Source organism: Haplochromis burtoni, unplaced genomic scaffold (assembly GCF_018398535.1).
Source record: "Haplochromis burtoni strain Fernald_Lab_line unplaced genomic scaffold, NCSU_Asbu1 Contig_209, whole genome shotgun sequence".
In the NCBI taxonomy this organism is placed as follows: domain Eukaryota; kingdom Metazoa; phylum Chordata; class Actinopteri; order Cichliformes; family Cichlidae; genus Haplochromis; species Haplochromis burtoni.
This window is the reverse complement of record NW_024582570.1, coordinates 228677-247707: the sequence shown is the minus strand read 5'-3', so window position 1 is coordinate 247707 and position 19031 is coordinate 228677. Positions and strand designations below refer to the sequence as shown.

At 40.5% G+C, this 19031-nt stretch overlaps 1 protein-coding gene across 1 annotated transcript in view; it reads right to left on the bottom strand.

The window, feature by feature from the left end:
- Window positions 1-12687: 12687 nt before the first annotated feature.
- LOC102295614 (BAH and coiled-coil domain-containing protein 1) overlaps window positions 12688-19031 on the bottom strand; it is a 62134-nt gene continuing 55790 nt past the window's right edge. The window contains 6 exon segments of the mRNA XM_042226372.1: window positions 12688-14872; window positions 15025-15261; window positions 15407-16647; window positions 18022-18183; window positions 18282-18398; window positions 18484-18592. Coding sequence (XP_042082306.1) covers window positions 14663-14872; window positions 15025-15261; window positions 15407-16647; window positions 18022-18183; window positions 18282-18398; window positions 18484-18592 — 2076 coding nt within the window. The 3' untranslated portion in view covers window positions 12688-14662.

The window sequence follows — 19031 nt, the reverse complement described above, 5'->3', positions numbered from 1 at the left end:
ACTGTATAAATATAGTAGCTTTTTTCCAGTCTTACTGACACAAAAGCTTTAAAGCACACACATATTCATGCTGACTTTCAACAGCAGAACTACTGTACAGAGTTTTTCCTCTATCAGGGCTGATTTATTTAAATGTGTGTAACCTTTTTAAAATTTTCTGATATTCCGTCTTTTATCTTCCTTTGTAAAATCAAACCCTCTGCTGCCAGTAGACTTATCTAAGTGTGTGATTGGTCATTGCCACAAATGCTGTGCAGAGGAAACCCCGAGTTAACTTGCAGAGTTGATAGCTCCATGTGATTGCTTAACCTGATTGTGGATGTTAGGATGAGTGAATCCAGGTAATGAAAAGATGGTATGCTGAACTTGCTTTGTGGTACAAGGCCATGGTCTGTCCCTCTCGGCTACAAAACATGATGTAAAGTATTTTGGCTCAGATTGTGAGAGCAGTGTGGCACAAAAGCAAAATTTCCCTTCATGTTTCTTCTTTTTTTAATTTTGTAAAAAAAAAAAAAAAAAACCCAGCATAATTGATGTGCAGAAATTCTACTTCAGTATATTACACAATCAATTAACCTGGCAGTACAGATCACATGTTTCACGTGGTCTCCAAAGAGTCGCAGTGATGCTCAGTACTATATGTTAGCAGTTTTTATATTAACAAATATTTGCTCAAACATCAGTAAATTATTTGCCAATAGATATAATACAATTAAAAAAATTTTTTTTATTTAAATTGACAAACTTCTTTTTGCACTTGTGATGTCATTGCTTTCAAATATGAGAAGGTGTGTGGACAGTTAAGTCTCCCCTGTGAGGCAGTCATAAGTCTTACTTGCCAACGACATAGCTATTGACTCTAATGCTTGCAACGTCTTTGAATTTGTACTTTTCCAGGATTGCTAGTAAGAAAAGAAGTAATTAAACTACACATTGACAAGTTTTACAATCCCAACAACTCCATCAGTCCTAATATGGTGACACAATATCTCTCTAGCAAGTCATGTCAGATCGGTTTCTGCATTTTTAAAACAAAATAATCAGGGTAATGTTTTGAGCCGGACTCACCAGCAGCATTTGGTTTTATTAGAATTTGCAGCTTGTTGAGAAACACTGAGTTAAACGTACATTGTTTACATGTTTAGATTTTGTATGAGCAGATCTGAGATCTGTCGCCCCCCAAAAAAAGAAAAAAACTGGAAGCTGCTTAATAACTTGCATACCAACTTAAAGTTTACGATTGTGCCGCTTGTGACATTTGCATTTTAAGTTCATTCTCAGAGAACTAAAAAGCATTACTTCAGGCTCTTGGCTATAAGTCACCAGATGTTTAATCCATCTCATGACTGTTTGACAAGCCCAGTCCCTGTTGTTTATCCAGCTGTGATATTAAACACTATAAAAGAGAGGATATTGGTGTCTTGGAGGTGTAAACAGAATTTGTGCCGTTTGACCCTTGAGATGGATGTGCATGCTCTGAATAGCATGAGCTTCTGCGTAAGTCCTTTAGCTGCTCTCTGTCGGAGCTGTGTGTGCTGGGTAAGCTTGAATTTCCTTAAGTGTGGACCACCTATAAGCAAGCACCACCATCGTATCTGTTTTGTTTGGTTTTTTTCTGTGCATTTATATGTTCATAAACCATTTAGCGCGCCCAAACTGGTAGCACAAGTTTAATTCATGTGTTGTTTTAACTTTTCAGAAGGAATAAGCTACTAACAGTGAGAGGTTAGCAGTCTCTTATTAGGGAGCTTTTAGACGGTGTAATTATATTCCTAAAGCGTTTTCTGCTAGTGCATTCTTATGTCAGTGCAAGAGTGTACATGCAACTTTCCCAGGGGGGGCTACCTGATCCAACTACATTATCCACCGCACATCAAAGGGTTAAGAGCTGTCTGCCTCTATAGTCATTAAACCCTCTCTTAGCCACAGTAAATCAACGCTGTGCCAGCAACAGCTGCGCTGATCACCTATTAAAACTTCCATAATGTGCGGTGTGTACAGAGTGGGGCCTGTAAGCTGACACTGGCCAACAGACCCAAGATAAAGGCCATATTGAACCTCTGATCTGCTTCGCATCTCGATGGCAAATGAAGTAAAGCTGGGTGGGGATGACAGAAAAAGCTTTGTTATTAAAGCTCCAGTTGGCAGAAAAATAAAGGGCGTAGCCTGAAAAGAGACTGACAGACGTCCACCTGGATTCAGATCCCACTTTTACAAGTTACAGTGCTCCGCTTAACCGATTGTGCCACTGCAGCTTACTTCCTAGGAGGATTTTTTTGCTCATTATTCAATATACCTGATATGCTCTTAAAGGATCATGTGATTGGCCAAAGTCTCCCAACAGGGGTTTGGATTCTCTAAGGTCTGAAAGCAGAGCCCAGAGGAGGTACAGGAGTCTAGCTCCCTCTCAACTAAATTGAAATATGCTGAAAGGTTTTTGTGGCATTTTTGTCCAGTGCTTTATGACCTCTTAGAGCCTGTAACTATACAGGAGAAGAAATGGATATGTCATATATTATAAATGGATTTATATCTTAAGGCACCAGAATATAAGATGATAAAGGACTTTGAACCCTATATCCAAAGCTGTAGATTTCACAGGCCAGAAAAAATAGTGCTTTGTTTGTTTGTTTTTATGTAGTGGCACTGGAGGAAATCTTTATATTTGATTTTTCAATTAAGAATCCCACATTAAAAAATGTTATGAAGTAAAATTATGCAAACTTTAGGTAAGGTTTCTTTGAGTTTCCTTGGTTCAACGCAGAGGGTGATCTTCAAAGAATACTCTCAAATGACTGCCTAGGTATGGAGCATATGACGCATGCTAGCTTTAGCTGGTACAGTTTGCTCTGGATCTTTTAATCTTTTAAATAGAGCGACTCAGATGCTCTGACCTCTGGTAGCAAGTGGCGCTTCTTCTTCTATGGTTGTTTATTAGTAGTTGGCAAACCCTAACCCTTGTCGTTGCGTTACCGCCTCCTTCTTCTTTCTTTAAGTATTTGCATTCTACCAGTGAGTGGTTTATTACACAAAAAAGAAAAATCTGTGTTTCACACCAATAAATTCATCTACATTTTTATGACTTAATGACTACTAAAATGTTGTAATCGCACCGTCATGCTTAACAGTTGGTCTGAGGCGTTTGTGCTGTCTTTGGTTTTCGCCAAACATGGTATTGTGCACTGTGGCCAATCATCTCCTCTTCGGTCTTTGTTCTCCGTCATGTAGCACTTAGCATGCTAACTTAGGCCTAACTGAGGTTACGTCCACACATACATGGGTATTTTTGTAAATGGAGATTTTCCATTTTTGTTTAAAGAAAAATCCACATGTAACTGCAAAAACGAAGTAAAACGCTGTCAAGAACATGCCAAAGTAACAAAGTAACACCATGGCAGGAGTTTTTAAAAATCTCACTACTCAAAACTGAGTTTACGTGTGGACGAAGGCCCAAACGCATAGAAAAAGCTGCGTTTTCAAAAATACCCATGTACGTGTGGATGTAACCTGAGTCTGAAATCAAGCTGATGGTTTTTGCTTTACTTGTTTGATTTTTGCAGTTTCTCTGAGCAATGCTTGGTTTGACATTCGGACGAATTTGCTGGGACGTCCATTCCTGGGAAAATTGGCAGCTGTCTTCAGTGTTTTCCACTTGCGAATAATCTTTCTCACTATAGAATGATGGACTTAAAACTGTTTGGAAATGGCCTTATAACCCTTCGCAGATTGATGGGCAGCAAGAATTGCTTCTTTTACATCATTGCTCTGGGTTTCCTTGTTGACAGCACGTTAACACACATGATTGCTCCAAGCCAGCGACTGCCAAAACTTCTACTTTTATAGTCGTGCTTATTCGTTGAGTTCATCATAAAGTTTTAATTAATAAATCACTTAGACCTGAAAAGTTCAAATCAATATAAATAAGTAAATATTTCCCTCTTAGATGGTGTAGAACAGAAGTAGAAAGTGACATGGAGAAAAGACTCAGTGCAAGTACCTCACGAGTGCACATAGTTACATTTCACCACTGTTTATATGATCAGAGCTACCCACACCCATATATAATGGCTCTTACATAACACACACACACACACACACACACACACAAACAAAGAAAAAAAGCAAGTTTGCTTTTAATGATCAATGCAAAATACATAAAGAAATGAATCTCAACATTGAAGCAAACTCACAGCTGTTCTCCGCAGTTATCAAAACCAGCCCCACGTGCAGAAGACTTGAAGATAGGCTAGCTTTTTTTTGTCACTGATTTTAATGAGGAAATTGTGTGGAAATCAATAGTGAGAGTAGCTTACTGAACTACTGTCAGTCTGTACAGAAGCACACACTCAGGAGGGCTGTCTCCATGGAGACACAAACAGGGCATGAGACTACCCTCAGGTGAATTCTCTGTGTGGCTCCGCCAGCTGAATTGGTCCATTTAGGTTTCATTTTCTTTCTTGTCCACATCTTTCTTTTTCTCCCTTTCTTTCACCTTCACTCCCACCGTTCAGCCACGGACCCTAACCCGACTTCACTGCCGTCTTCTTTCATTCACCCACTTTCTGTGTCTCTCCCACTGACATGCAGCGTGGCTAAAATTCAAGAAAAAAGATAAAATTGAGTCTTTATACATAACAACTGTCTCAGGCCATTCAGGTGATAGATGCTGATTTGCCCCTGCTAAGGTTGCAGAGATGTTTGTCAGCTGATCTCATATTGCGGTCCATGCATGCTGTGTTCTTCTCTCTTTTCTTTCTGACAGAATTTCTTTTCACCCTTTTTTTTGTTCTTACCTCTCTTTGACACATTTTCTTTTCCTGATTTTCATTCCTCACTCACGCATGTGCATACTGTTTGTTTTTGCTCTTCATTAAACAGACCATATATGGCTTATGTCTCTGTTTCCTCCATCGCAAGGTACATTTAGTTCTTAGGGTTTGTTTCGAATTTAGCACATCAACCCCGCTGGATTTGTTTGAAGAAAACGAGAGATGTCTCCAAAATGTCTGATCAAAGCCTGGCTTAGTTGCCCAGGGGCTTCAACTCATGTTGAGAAGATGTCCAAGTGCCAGTCATGGAGCTTATGAGTGCGTAGTATCTAAGCAGATTGTATATTTTTAAAGTGCTAGATATAAACGAGGAGGAGAGAAGAGCAGAGCCATCCAGTGAAGGACATGGATGTGTTTAAGGGCTCTGGCAACCGGCACTGGAGGCCTGGCAGCTGGGCAGAATTCTTTTATATCCTGCTATGACAGGCATTTTTATACATACACATAGGCATGCATGCAAGGCTCTCTTTCTCTTTAATATGCTCACTCACCACTTGTGCTATTATACACACTGATATCCCTTTTCATCGTAGTAGAGGCTATTATTGAGCTGGACTAGGTGGGAGAAAAGGGGAGTGTGTGTTCAGCAGCTTAAACTGATGCACCCATGTGTCATCGTCACCCTGAGAAATCTGTGGTGAATGTGGAGGAGGGTAACAGTTGCCGTGACCACCTGCATCCCAGTATAGGGGAGGTTTTCCTTTCTGTTTTGCCTTCTTTCCTATTTCGTCTCCATTTTTTTTTTGTACCCCCAGAAAACATAAACACAACATGAGAAGATGAGATCAACACACCCACTGCCTTACATGTGATGGCATATACTAGACTTGCTAGACTAGGTAAGCTCGTATTCCCCTGGACCTGGGCAGATGCTATTGTATTGTGATGAATGGAGTGTCTCCTGTCGCTGCAGCCACGGGGCACTGCAGTGGTCCACTGGGATCCTGTGGGTGCTTGGTGGCCTTTCTCCTAGGTTTCCTGTCTCCTGATTCAGCACCAGCTGTGCACATCAGCAGGAAAACGAACATGCGAAGGGTAAAAATAATTCACTTGAGATTCCTGTTATAATGACCCTAAGGCAGTCAGATAGACAATGGTCTTCCTTTTTACCTGATAGCAAGCCAGGCAAAGTGTACAGAAGGAAGGATTGTTGTCCACTATATGGGAGAATGGTCACTATAGATAATGTGGATCATGTAGGAATATGCTATATTTAGGTTATCTGAAGAAAATGTGCCAAAATTATGAAAATGCAGAGGAGTTATCTTATTGTAATGTCACGCTAATAAAAACCCCTGTTTCACTTTGGAGGTGCCTGTGCCAGTTTATTCTAGATCATCTGGATATGATTTCTGCTTGTTTGAACCACCAGAACTGCATCCATACGGAGACACTTAATCAAGAGCTGAACTTGGCAAATTTGTCTTGCGGTTTGAAGACAATCTCTGACAGTTGCCCCGCCTGACTCTATGCCCAGAAGCCACTCTGGCATTGAGGGAGACTGAGCTTTATGGCAACAATGGCGGGCGTGCCAGCGGAGCCAGGCAGTCATCGTGGTAGCGACCAGGGTGGGCTGTCAAAGAGAGCTGTGTGGCAGCACTGTGCGGTTGAAGCGCCTGCTCTCTCCATAATGGAACAGCTGTTTGGAGCGCGGTGCGCCAGGGCGCTGGAGCACAGAGTAAATAGAGGAGAAGAGCAAAGTAAACAGAGGAGGGATGGTGGGAGCTGCTTCTCTGCTACCGTGAAAGAGGGTAAACACCCAAGAGAACTAGATGGAGGGGTTGTCATCACAGGAATGCACAAACACCACTACACAAGAAGGTGTGGAAAGAGAGGAGGCGTGTATTGTGAAAGAAGTAAACCATAATGCTCTATTGTGGCCTCAGGTCCCATACCATTTCTGACCTGTATGTTTTCATTTTGATGGAAAGGATTAATTATAAGAGTTTAAGGCAAGACATACATTCACCAACCACTTATTTAGGGACACCGTGACCATTTGCCTTAAAACTGCTTTGTTTCTTCATGGCACAGATTCAGCGACGTGCTGGAAACATTCCTGGTTCATATTGACATGATAGCATCACACAGTTGCTGCAGATTTGTCGGCTGCACAACTGTGATACGAATCTCCTGTTCCACCGCATCCCAAAGGTGCTCTTTTGGATTGAGCTCTGATGACTGTGAAAGGTAGGTAGGTGTGGTCTTCTGCTGTTGTAGCTCATCTGCTTCAAGGTTTGATGTATCTGTGTTCAGAGATGCTCTTCTACATACCTTGGTTGTAACAAGTGGTTATTTGACTTATCGTTACCTTCCTAACATCTCAAAGTAATTTGTTCATTCACTCCAAACCTCTGGCATTTTCACCCAGACAACTGCCGCTCACTGGATATTTTCTCAATTTAGGACCATTCTTTGTAAATCCAAAAGAGGGTTGCGTGGGAAAATCCCAGCAGATCAGCAGTTTCGGAAATACTTGGACTGGCCTATCTGGCACCAACAACCATGTCATCTTCAAAGTCATTTAAATCACCTTTCATCCCCGTTCTGAGGCTTGGTTTGAACTTCAGCAGGTCATCTTGACCATGTCTGCATACCTAAATGCATTCAGTTGCTGGTCTGTGATTGGATGATTAAAGAGCAGTTCACACCGATCTTCCCAAATCTGAAATCTAAACACTAACAACCTGTGGGCTGAATATGCAGCTCATTAAATGTATATATCTTTTCCCTCTTAAGGTGGTCAAAGGCCTTCCTTTGTTATTTATGGGATATAGAGCTTTTCCAGCTGTCCTGCATTTGCAAGTAGGATAGCACAAGAAGGCGCCTGGCCCCTTTTTTCATGACAGGCTGTAATTTTTCCTGCTATTGTTAGGTCAGCAGAGCACTGCGGACAGTGAGAGAACAACTGCGGCTCTTGGCACAGTATTGTTTCATAATGTGACAAAAGGGACACTCTAAGGCAATCTATACATGTGAGAGAGCTGATTCTGGTGCGGAGGTTGACTTAGGGGTGACAAGTGACCACTGTTGTAGTTTCTGTGACTATGCAGGGGAGCTCAGCCGAAAGCAGAATTACTGACATATTTTTTTACATCTTTTTTTCATAGCTCGGTCATGTGCAAAAAAACAGAGTCAGAAAAAGATTTGGTATTTTAGATTCAGACACGCATTTAAAATCCGCAACAATTGCTGCCACGCTGGGTAACTGCACTATGATTGAGCAGTTTGAAACACATGATGGTGTTTCGTACCATGTAGTTAAGCATTTGCTTTTTTTTCTTAACCCCGTGAGACAGCCATCATATACTTATACAAATCCCCCTTTTCCTGAGATTTGTTCTCTTTTCATTACCATCGTTCACTTCGTTATGAACACGCAAACGTATGCTGCAGAAGAAAAGAAAAGGAAGAGAGAGATGAATGTGAGATAAAACACAGCCCAAATCAGAAACGAAAAGAGGGGGAGACCCTGGGAATGAGTCAAGCAGTTATTTTGTCTCTACCATGTAAACATGTTGGTAATATTACAGCAGAGTTTGTACACAACATATTTGGTGAGGAGACACAGTAATCCCATGTAATACTGTGAAAAGCTCTTTTAGCATAGCTGATACAGAATCTTTACAAGCCACTAATAATGAGCAACAGAGAAATGGATTAGGGGCGGTGAGGCTGGAACTGAGCCACAGGAGGCAATACACAGCACAGCTAGTGAGTTTACTGCATGTTGGCATACAGACAGGTGACAAAATAAAGGAAAAACTCTGAACTCCTGACCCTTCCAGGAGAAGCCCCTGGATCTCCTCCAGGATACCTACTTGCATTTTGCATGGTTGCATGACCTGGATTGAGTTCATTTGCCCCTTTTTTAGATGAAAGGAAATCAATACAAAGGTGTTCTTTGTGATCACCTTTATCCCATGATGAAATATTTTTCTGCTCGTGGGAGGGAGTCTTTTCAAGGATGACAAATTCCCCACGTGTAGGGACAGAGAGGTCACTGAGTGGTTTGATGGATTTTGAAATTATATGAATCACGTTCTTTGGCCTTCACATGCAATTACTGAACAACAACTGAGGGGAAAGCTTTAGAAGAAATGGGGTTCTTCCCTCCTTTAGACTTTTATAAAATACTTTTATAATCAATGCTAAGGTGCTCTGAAGGTGTTGTGATAGCACATAGTGACGTAGTCGCTTATTTGGAAACTTTTTACTGTTCTTTTCTTTAGTTTGTCACTCGTCTGTATATGCTAATATCTTTATTCCAGCATATCCCTTTGAAGAACTATGGGCATTTGCTAAAAGCATTCAGATCCCCACTGATATTTAAACTTTATCTGCTAACATATTAACAGTTTCTTTGCGATTAGACACCAAAACACTCATTTTATTGAGCATTTACATTTTTATATATCCGGCACCCTGCAACATGAGTCATTTGATATCAAATATGTTTTTTATTTCTCACACTGTGGCTGGACTTTTGCTTCTCACCATTGACGAATGTAATTTATGGTAATTCCCCAGTACAATATGGTCGAGGTTTTTCCACGATGGCTTTAGCTGCTCCATAACCGATTTGCTCTAGAAGAATGATCAGGGTGTCGTTTAAAAATAAGCAGTGAGAGCCCGAGTGATCTGTTTGCCCTGCTCTCTTCTCCCAGCACCTCGTTAAGACCCGAGACCTCACCTCAACCCTTCTCTCACATGCGCGCACAGAAAACCAGGCTGTCTGTCCCCTGTTCAACCTCGTCACAGTCAGAGGCCAGACAGGGTCAAGCAGAAGGCGAGACATTTATGAGGTGTAGATATTTGTGCAGGAAAGCATTCCTCCTGTTGACACTGAGCAACATGGTCTGGATGCTCACCAAGCTGAACCAGACAGGCACTGAAATGTAAGGCAGGCAGACCAGTCTGAGTGAGATCTCACACTTAGGTTGGGGTGCAGCTGAAGAGTTGAGGCAGTCTTTGAGGAATGCGGTCCGATGTACCAAAGTGTTTTAGTGGTATTTATCTTCCTCATAGAAACAAGTTGTTTAGTTGGCTTAATTCAGAGAGTATAATTTGTCAAAAGTATTTTAATTAAACCCCAAATTATCCTATTAGATCTCTAATGAGTCTTATGTGTACTAAGAAGTAATGAAGCAAAACTATCTCAAAACATAATAATGACCTTAACATGTGCGCACACCCACTCTTAACCCTCTGCTTCAGTTGAGTCCTGCTGACGCAGGAAAGGCAACGGCTTGGACACGGGGCAGTGGCCATAGTCAACACAAAAGGTTGTGGTGGTAAATAGAACTGTTTGTGTTCACTGGGACGCTGTTGGAGATGACTGATGTACCCATTAGTCCCTGCCCGGGCATTAGGGGGCGGGGTTGCGGCGCCCAGGCTCCATGCAGGACAAAAAGACCCCTGGGCCTGCAGAGAAAGGTCACTGACCCATATTGTGTCTCCTTCAGGCCTCGTCAGTAGTTGTTTCCCGGGTTTCAGGTTACAGAAATTGGCTTTGTCAAAGCCGCTATGCATATATGCAAATGGACAGATGCTGTAGGTTACGGATCGTGTGGGTGTACAGAGGAATGTACCTGCTGCTTCAGGCACTGAATGAGCATGGGTTTATATTGCTGCAGGCATTTCATGCTCTATTTAAAATTCATGATACTAGACTGTGTTTTGAGATTAAATCTTGTGAAGAAAAAAGTATTTTTAAACTTATTTTATATGCAGCGTGCTTTGTGTTCCACTAGAGAGCACTCTCCGTTACTTATATCCTTTATTTGACATGTCTTATATGGAAAAATGTTTGCAGAAATCCCTTTATTTTGATAAAAAAAAATAACCAAATATGAATATCAGTTGTACATTTCTGTTATTTCTCTTATTTTGAGAATCTATATCACTGAATTATATATAAACATCACAGGACTTACACATTGAATTTACACATTCAGACATTTTGATGTGATTAGCCCTCTAGACTTGGATCTTTTGGGAGGAGGGTGGAGAAAATTGTAGTTTTGTTCACCTTTCGGGGTGATCATATGCCTGTCCACCACCCCCACCAAACACACACCGTCAAAGAACCGTTTCATTTTTAAAAGAAAATAGACAAATATACTCTATCTTGAATCACAGAAATTCAAATTCACATCTATCTCTGAATCAGTCAACATCATATTTACAGAGCTTGGCAGCTAAACCCACTAGGCTTTATTTGATGCTGTGACAGATCTGTCTCTATTTACTAAGGAACACAAAGCTCACATAAACTTAGTTCAGCCAGAGACACTTACATCAAAGGATTTATTGGAACAAATAAAAGAATTTGGCAGAAAAGGGGGCTTTGTGCTTGATGGTGCTTTGCAAATGAATCCAAGTAGCCTCAGTATTCTAAGGGGAGCATGTTAAAGCTCCCTAAGGGGTATAAAGAAAAGAGCCAACACAGACATGTAAATGGTGCATGTGATATACATAATGTGCAACATGACAAGAGGTCCCTCCAACATCTAGAAGTGGTGGAGGCTGGGGAATTTGTAATTAGAAGGTAGATAAGTAGAAATAAGTCATGTGAGTTGAGTAAAAAGTAAAGAGTGTAATGTGCAGCAAGCACGAGCTTGCCGTGACGTTTTGGTGACTGTTAAGTTCAAACGATACAGAGTGTGCTGTGCTTTGCCTGAACTAGTTACTCCATTTGCATTAAAAGCCTTATTTTTTTATTATTTCTTTTTCTGCCTTCAATTTTGTGTCCATTTGACACAGTCAGAAGATCATAATCATTTTTCTAGAATTATATCACTCTGTCTTGCTGATATTCAGTGCTTGATAAATTTATTAGACCACCACCCAGTGTAAGGTTTGTGTGACAGCTGCCCTAAATTAACAGTATTGGTAATTACCAGAGACATTTTTATGTTTCTGTAATCACTGTTAATTCACCATCTCTTTAATCAAAATTGTATTTTTAATGATAAAATATTATTGCTGTTTTCTGTGAATTTTCAAATTTACTGTTTAAAAAAAAAGCATGTTATGTTTTAAAACATTTTTTTTAATAAAGATGACAAATCACAGTTAATGTACTTGCATTCATGAACAGAAAAAGGTAGCTTTAGTGACTGAGTGTTATCCTTGATTAATGAATTTCTGACTTGTTAGAGAAGTCCAGTGTGCCGGCTCAAATTTGGGTATAAAAACATGAATTTGGTTATTATTTGCCTGATAAAATGCCTAATAAATAACTATATAAATTTGTTTTTTAACCATTTTTTGACAGATTTTTTTTATCCTTTCTTGTTTTTATGACTGGTGGTTTAATACATTTGTTAAAGAATCACAGATTTATAGTGTGCACGCATAGAGTGCAGTTTTCTAACTTTCTGCTTAAATGAAATAAAATAAGTGTTTATTTTTGCTTCACAAAATTAACTAATATACTGTATATTAAAAAAAAGAACAGGGTTAAACATACTCTATATAGACAAAAGTACTGGGCCACCGACACATTATACCCACAGGAGCCGCTCAGCCATGGGAGCTCATGCCCCGAAGCTCTGGGAGCACAGTTTTCGTGCTGATGTTAATGCAATCAGAGATTTGGAAATATCTAGGGGCAAGAAATTTCACAAACTGACCTGTTACAACAGTGGCATCCTATTACAGATAAAAGCAGACTGTGTGGCCAGTTGCTTGACTTTTTTTTTTTTTTTTTTTGCTTGATTGAAAACAGTGAAATTTAAAGATTGAGAGGTGTGGGCAATGCTTTTGTCCATATAATGATATAATGTTTGGTAATAGGAAATGAACAGTAAGATGAGTGGGAAACAGTCAAAATAACAGAATTAAATCACAGAGGTTTTTGGATGAGAAGAATCCAGTGTTGCTTTATTTTTTAATCTTTTTTTTTCACTAAATGGCCTCTATAAGACCAGTTTTATTTAAGAAATGCAAATGCGACATCACACCAAGAAAAAAAACAATGTCACATTCTTATAAAGCGCTCTTGGCATGAACAGCAACATTGACAATAAATAAAATGTTGGCAAACAAAATAAAACTTTGTGAGCAAAAAAATACTCAGGATTGCATATCAAACAAGACAAAAATAGAGAAAATGTACTTGGCACAAATTAAATAACATAAGTAATTTCCAGATCGAGTAAACCTGCTCTATGTCCATTGCTTTGTGAATCTGATTGTCCTTCACAGTTAGCATCAAGGATGTATGTGTTCTGTACAAAATAGACACAGACGGCTAATGAAACTAAAAATGGACTCATTTCAACAAATTGTCAGTACTCATCTTCTTTCCTTATCAGTACCTTGACCTTCACAGTCACACCTCCAGGTGGCATTTTGGTACATATTTATGTACTAACCAAAACTGCAGGTACGTGTGCAAGAAACCATTGTCACAATGCAAAGCCAGTAAATTTGCACATAGTGGAGGACAATTATTTTATAAGTTACCAGTGATTTCTGTGTTCAGTACAGGTGCTTGTTTTTTAAATAAAGGAAATTAAGATATTAAAGACACTTTGGTATTTTGTAGGCCATATTATGCTAAACTATGCACTGATGAGTGCATTGCACATTTAACACATTTTCATTAGAAGATCCAGTATTGTGTAACATTGATTTGTGTGGACACGATTATGTTGTCGGGACACTCATCGCACACAAACGTCGCGCCGTAACGGTACGCTGGTATCACATCTTAAATCACTTTCGACCCGTGGCTGCGGTTAAGTCTGATCTGACTTTGTGATGATGACCATCAGAGAGGTAAATAAATAAAAAATAGCCAAACGAAAATGTGAAGGAACAGACAATTACGCAAAAAGCCACTTGACCTATGTGGGTTTTTTTTCTTTTTAAACAGAATGACACCTTTCTCTTAGAAAGGGAGTCTTGTCCTGTTGTGGACTAAATCCTTCTGTCTTTGTCTGTGCTCTGTCTCAGTCTCTCTCAGCAGGGCATATGCAGTGCAACACTAACATCTTCAACCTTAACTTCCTGCAGCAAACGAAAAAAGAAAAAGCACACACAATGTAATGTATTCTACACATATATAAAAATAAATCAATTGCAAACATGGAAAGATACATTTCATATATACATAATAAACTCCTATATAAAATAGCTTTTATGTACATATAGACAACAGACAACAATACAATAATTGAACTATACAATATACACCTGAACAGTTAAGACAGGTGAGAGGTACTGAAGTGTATGGCTTCATTAGGAACATTTAAAAATATTTACAGACATCAACTTTACATCCTTTACATGTTTTCAACTTCCCTGGAATGAAGAGGCTTGGGACGAGCCCCGTGCCTCACTTTTGTTTCCATTCCCTCAGGTAAGGCTACCTTTTAAAGAATTGGTCCACATTGACTCTTGAGCCTAATGTTATTTTTTACAGTCAACTACAATTTCAGCTCTCCTTTTGATAGGAGCTGGAAGCGTGAGTTTTTAAAAAGGAGTTGTGAAGCTGTCAAAGGACCTTTTTAAAAGAGATTAGTTAGATGGTTGAAATGTCACTTATTGAATTTTGCTATGCTCAGAAAGACACAGACTTTCTGCTATTCTTAATGACTGGATCAACCAGCTATGCTCACGGCCTCACAAATGTTAGACACCAACAGACTCCAGTGTGTAATGTCAGTCAGTCCAGTTTTGGTGCTGACATCTTGTCTGTGGGTCCTGGAGGCAAACCCAAATAACATTAGCCATTCTGCCGGACTGAATGGTTGAATAGGAGAAATCATGACGTTATATTCTTCCTCCGAAGAAGTTCTTCAGTAGTGTGTCCCCTTAGTGGATCAGCACATGATGGAAACACCTTCAGCAGTGACCAACTGACCAGTGGTCGGATCGTACGTCCCAGCCAGGTAGTACAGATCTGGAGAGGTACTGTTCGGCTTCTGATTGCGAGTCAGACACTCATACTCCTCTCTGCTCACCACCTGGCACTTGTGAGAGATTGTCTGGACATCATTCTCATCCTCGTGGCACGACTGATAAAGGGCATGCTGGACAGAAACAAGGGATTAGTTACAGGCTATTCACAAAGCAAAACGTTACAAATATAGCTACGAAAACAGTGTTATGAAATGTATTTGCCTGCTTCTTCATTTTTTTGCATATTTGTCTGCACTGTATCCCGTATAACAACCCAGCTTACCTTGCCATCTCGATGCCTTTTCCCTAGCTTTGTCTCTTCAGGGTGGTAGAACCATTTGACTTTGACTACCATTCTAGAAGTCCATGATTCCCAGAAGTTCTCAATTTGACCCACATATGGGAGGTTAGGTCGTCCAGCTGAGAGGAACACAGCACAATCTCCCACTTTCACCGTTTCTCTGCCTCGCACAATGGCCTTATAGAAAAGCTTCTTGGCCTTGCCCTTAAGTCCTCGCCTCTGTGAAAAACCAGACACTTTGACCAATCCTCTTTGATAATGACGATTATTACTGATGTTTGTTGACCTCAAGGGGCACGTATTGTAAACTATTTGAGCTAATATTGCAAGAGAAAACCTAAACCGATTGATAGCCTATTCTCACCTGTGTAGGGCTTCCTGACCACCTCCACATTTGTCTTCCTGAAAGGAATGCGGACATCTTGGGCCTTGGAATAAATGTAGCCTCATCTGGAAGCATCCTAGGTTTCTTGACAAAATCCTTAGTTGGTTTAGATAGGGAGCCTGCACATTCTTTCCTCTTCAAGGACTTGCTGTGAGAGACCTGGTTAAGGGTGGCACCTTTGGCACTGGAAACAGCCATAGCTTTGGCCACAAAGGCATGCTGGCGAGGCCTTGAAGATGTAGAGGGTTCTGATGGTTGTAGGAGCCCCCGATGGGAGGAAAGACAACTCTGCAGCATCAGTGTTGAACTATCCTCATCCTCTGAGCTGTACGAGGAATCATTTTCAGAGGAACAGAGGCTGGAACTTGAAAGAGAGCCTGAAGAGGAGGAGCTTGAAGAACCTGAAGAAGAGGAGGAGACCGAGAGACGAGAAAGGAAGCGACCAGCAGTCCTTAGTCCTCCTGAGGCTGCAGCCAGTGCAGCCCTCCTCTCTTCCTCTTCTTCTTCCTCTTCATCATCCAGATCAGAGTAGGAGCTGTGACAGTCTCTGTGAGAGCTGAAGCCCAAGTCACCATATTCCCCGAGACGCATAGAAGTAGAGGGCTTTCTTTGAGGTGTGGTCCCTTTTAGAAGAAGTTCTACTCTGGAGGCTCCCTTCTTGTTATCCTTTACCAGCAGGACTGGATGAGAGTATGCTTCTGTCCTGGGTAAGCCACTTACACTGGAAGATGCCCCTCGCAGCAGCAGAGCCTTGCTGTTCTTTGTCTTGGGGGATGTCACTCCTTCATGATCCAACTTGATGAGGAACTCTTGTCCAGACCTTTTGCTCCTTGGCATAACCTGTTCATCTTGTTTGCGCTTTTCACCATACAGCCCACTTCTGGAACCCAAAGATAAAGCCGAACCTGGTCCTGTAGACTGGGTACAGAAGGAAGAGTAACCATTTGCAATGCTTCTAAAGGAATCCACCTCAAACGAGCTGCTGCTGAAAAGGCCTTTGGTTGGGACGGAAGCCTGTGACTGGGAATGAGTCATAGAGAACAGGTCATCCTCCTTTCCTTTCAAGGTCCTCTTGGGTGCACCGTTGAACTGAAAGAGATTATCAGACGTCCTCTTTCTGGTGTTGGTCAATGAGCTCCAGCCCAGGAAAGGCGAAGGATTTTTATTGGCATTCTCAATTTGCTGCTGCTTTTGTTTTTTCCCAGAACCCTTTGGTCTCCCTAGAATGAAAAAAACATAATATGCTTTAACAATAAATCACAAATGAGCAAACACGGGTGTGTATTTGTACACACCCATGTATATATATTAGATATACCTTTCATACAGTAGAAACACCTTTCAATAAAATATGTCTAGAATGATACTGAAAATAACTAAATATAAACACAACAATAAGCTGTTCTAACAACGAACCAAAGCTGAAAAATAAACACTTTACAAAGTATTTTTGTCAAGGCTGTTGTATTAGATCGCATTGCAGTCTATTTATTGAATTATTGTCAAGAACTCCTAAATTTCTTGTTAAAATCAACAATGTTTTGTTATGAGATAAGACATGTCTTCATCTTTAACATTAGAATTGCCAAAGGGTTCATTTAGACTCCTCTCTTAAAATAAAACCCCATTATCTCTTATTTCATGACTTTTCCTAAAATAAATTTCATTATTACATAGTGAATTCTGGGGTTTGATGAGAGACAAAAAAGAAAAAATAATTATACCTAGAATCGCCAAAGAGGCCATTTTGACCTCCATAGAATCGAAGCATGCCTGGTTGCCTAGCAGCACATATTGTTTGCACACATTTTGATATGCAGGCTGTCGTCATGACTGATGGATAAATATAGGCATGCAATGGAACACGACAAAAGCAGAGCGAAGACGCAGACTAAGAATCCCAGCTGTGCAGAAATATAGCCAAGCAATGACGCAGTGAAGAACCTCCACCATCCTATATTTGTTATGTTAACTTCACTGTCTGCAAATATTTCTTAAAACTATGTCGGAAGAAAATGTTGTTTATTGAACAGTTTCTGATAATAAACTGCAAATAAACGGTGCACTGTTTTGCCCAAATCCTCGTCCAGCAAACCTTTTGGCTACGATGGAAAAACCTCAGCATGGGCCACTCAGTGGGTGAAACTTTGTGTTGCTGGCAACTTTTCGATCTTTAGCCTGAGTATGTATCTATTTGCAGTGTTACTAAAACTACAGTAATTCTTTCTCAAATCGTCAACTTATAAATTTATATAAAATACAGATAAATTTTAAAAAATGTTCTTTTTTTGTTTTCTTTGTGCATATGAATCAATACGTTTTGAAATTATAGCACAAATTAAATATCAAAATGAAAATTTGGGATCTTCTTTATTTTAGTATAGCTAATACTATAGGTTATCTAAAATTTGCTTTTAGCTTTTCCATAATGATGATTGTCTAAAATGATTACATTATTTTAAACTGTTAATTATCATTTTGTTTGTTGTACCTTTGTTTAGAGGATTATAAAAGTCTTTATAAAGTCATTTATAAAACTCCTAACAGCTCATGTAACACTGGAGGTAAACATGGTTTCAGGGGTTAACTCTCACCTGGTCTTCTTTTAATAACGGTCAGACTCTGGGTGGTGTTTACAGTGTTAATAGTGCTCAGTCTGTCTGAAGGTCTCTCACTGATTGGTGCCTGCTCCAGACTGGAGGTTCTCTTGGCTGCTGAACCACTGGGAACCAATAGGGAAGGAGATGGCTCTCCACCTAAAGTAGAACATTATCAGCATTTAGTTAACACAGTATGCCACACACCCCAACAAAAAAGGGTCTAATTCCATGTTACTCCAAGAGGAGGCACCCACAGTGAATTTGGTATCCTGGAGGCAGGAGGCGGATGTTGGGGAGTGAAATCTTCCCTCGATCCCCATCATCAAACTCTACCATCACCCCGCCTTGCTTCCTCTCATCAGATGAACCACCTGCAAGTGGTAAAAATTCACTCTATCAGCTGTGATAAAAGCGGACGATATGCATATACAGTTTTCTTTGTAACTGATGCCTCACCTCGGCGAACATAGCCTGGGTATAAGCAGCGGGAGCGCTCACTCCAATAAGCGCACACTCTGGTTCCTTCAGCGAGCATAGCCTCCGACTCTGGACGTATATCCAGGACCTGGAGTCAGACCAAAACATAATTAAGATTCATTACAGGTTCCACACAATGCACACACAGACATGCTTGCATACACACACTGACACACACATACAAACAGTGTGAGAGCAATGGAGCATTGTGCTTGGGCAGCCACTGTGCCACGTTTCCAAGCGGCACTTATCTCATGCCAATGTGCCAGTCAGGGCTGAAAAGAACGGAAGCCATGATGCAGTAAATCCTGACTTGCTGAGTAATACTAAAGAGGGCCTGAATAGAGGGCTTGTGATTGCAGGTTGCCAGATCCTCCCTCCAACAATGCAGGCAGCCCCAGCATCCGCCACTCACTGGGGGCTCTTTCAGGTTGCTTTCATTTACCGTTGCTATGGCAAGGGACCCTTTGACTGATGAGGTGTAGATGTGAACGTGTGTGTGCTTGTGCTTGTGTGTGTATGCGTGT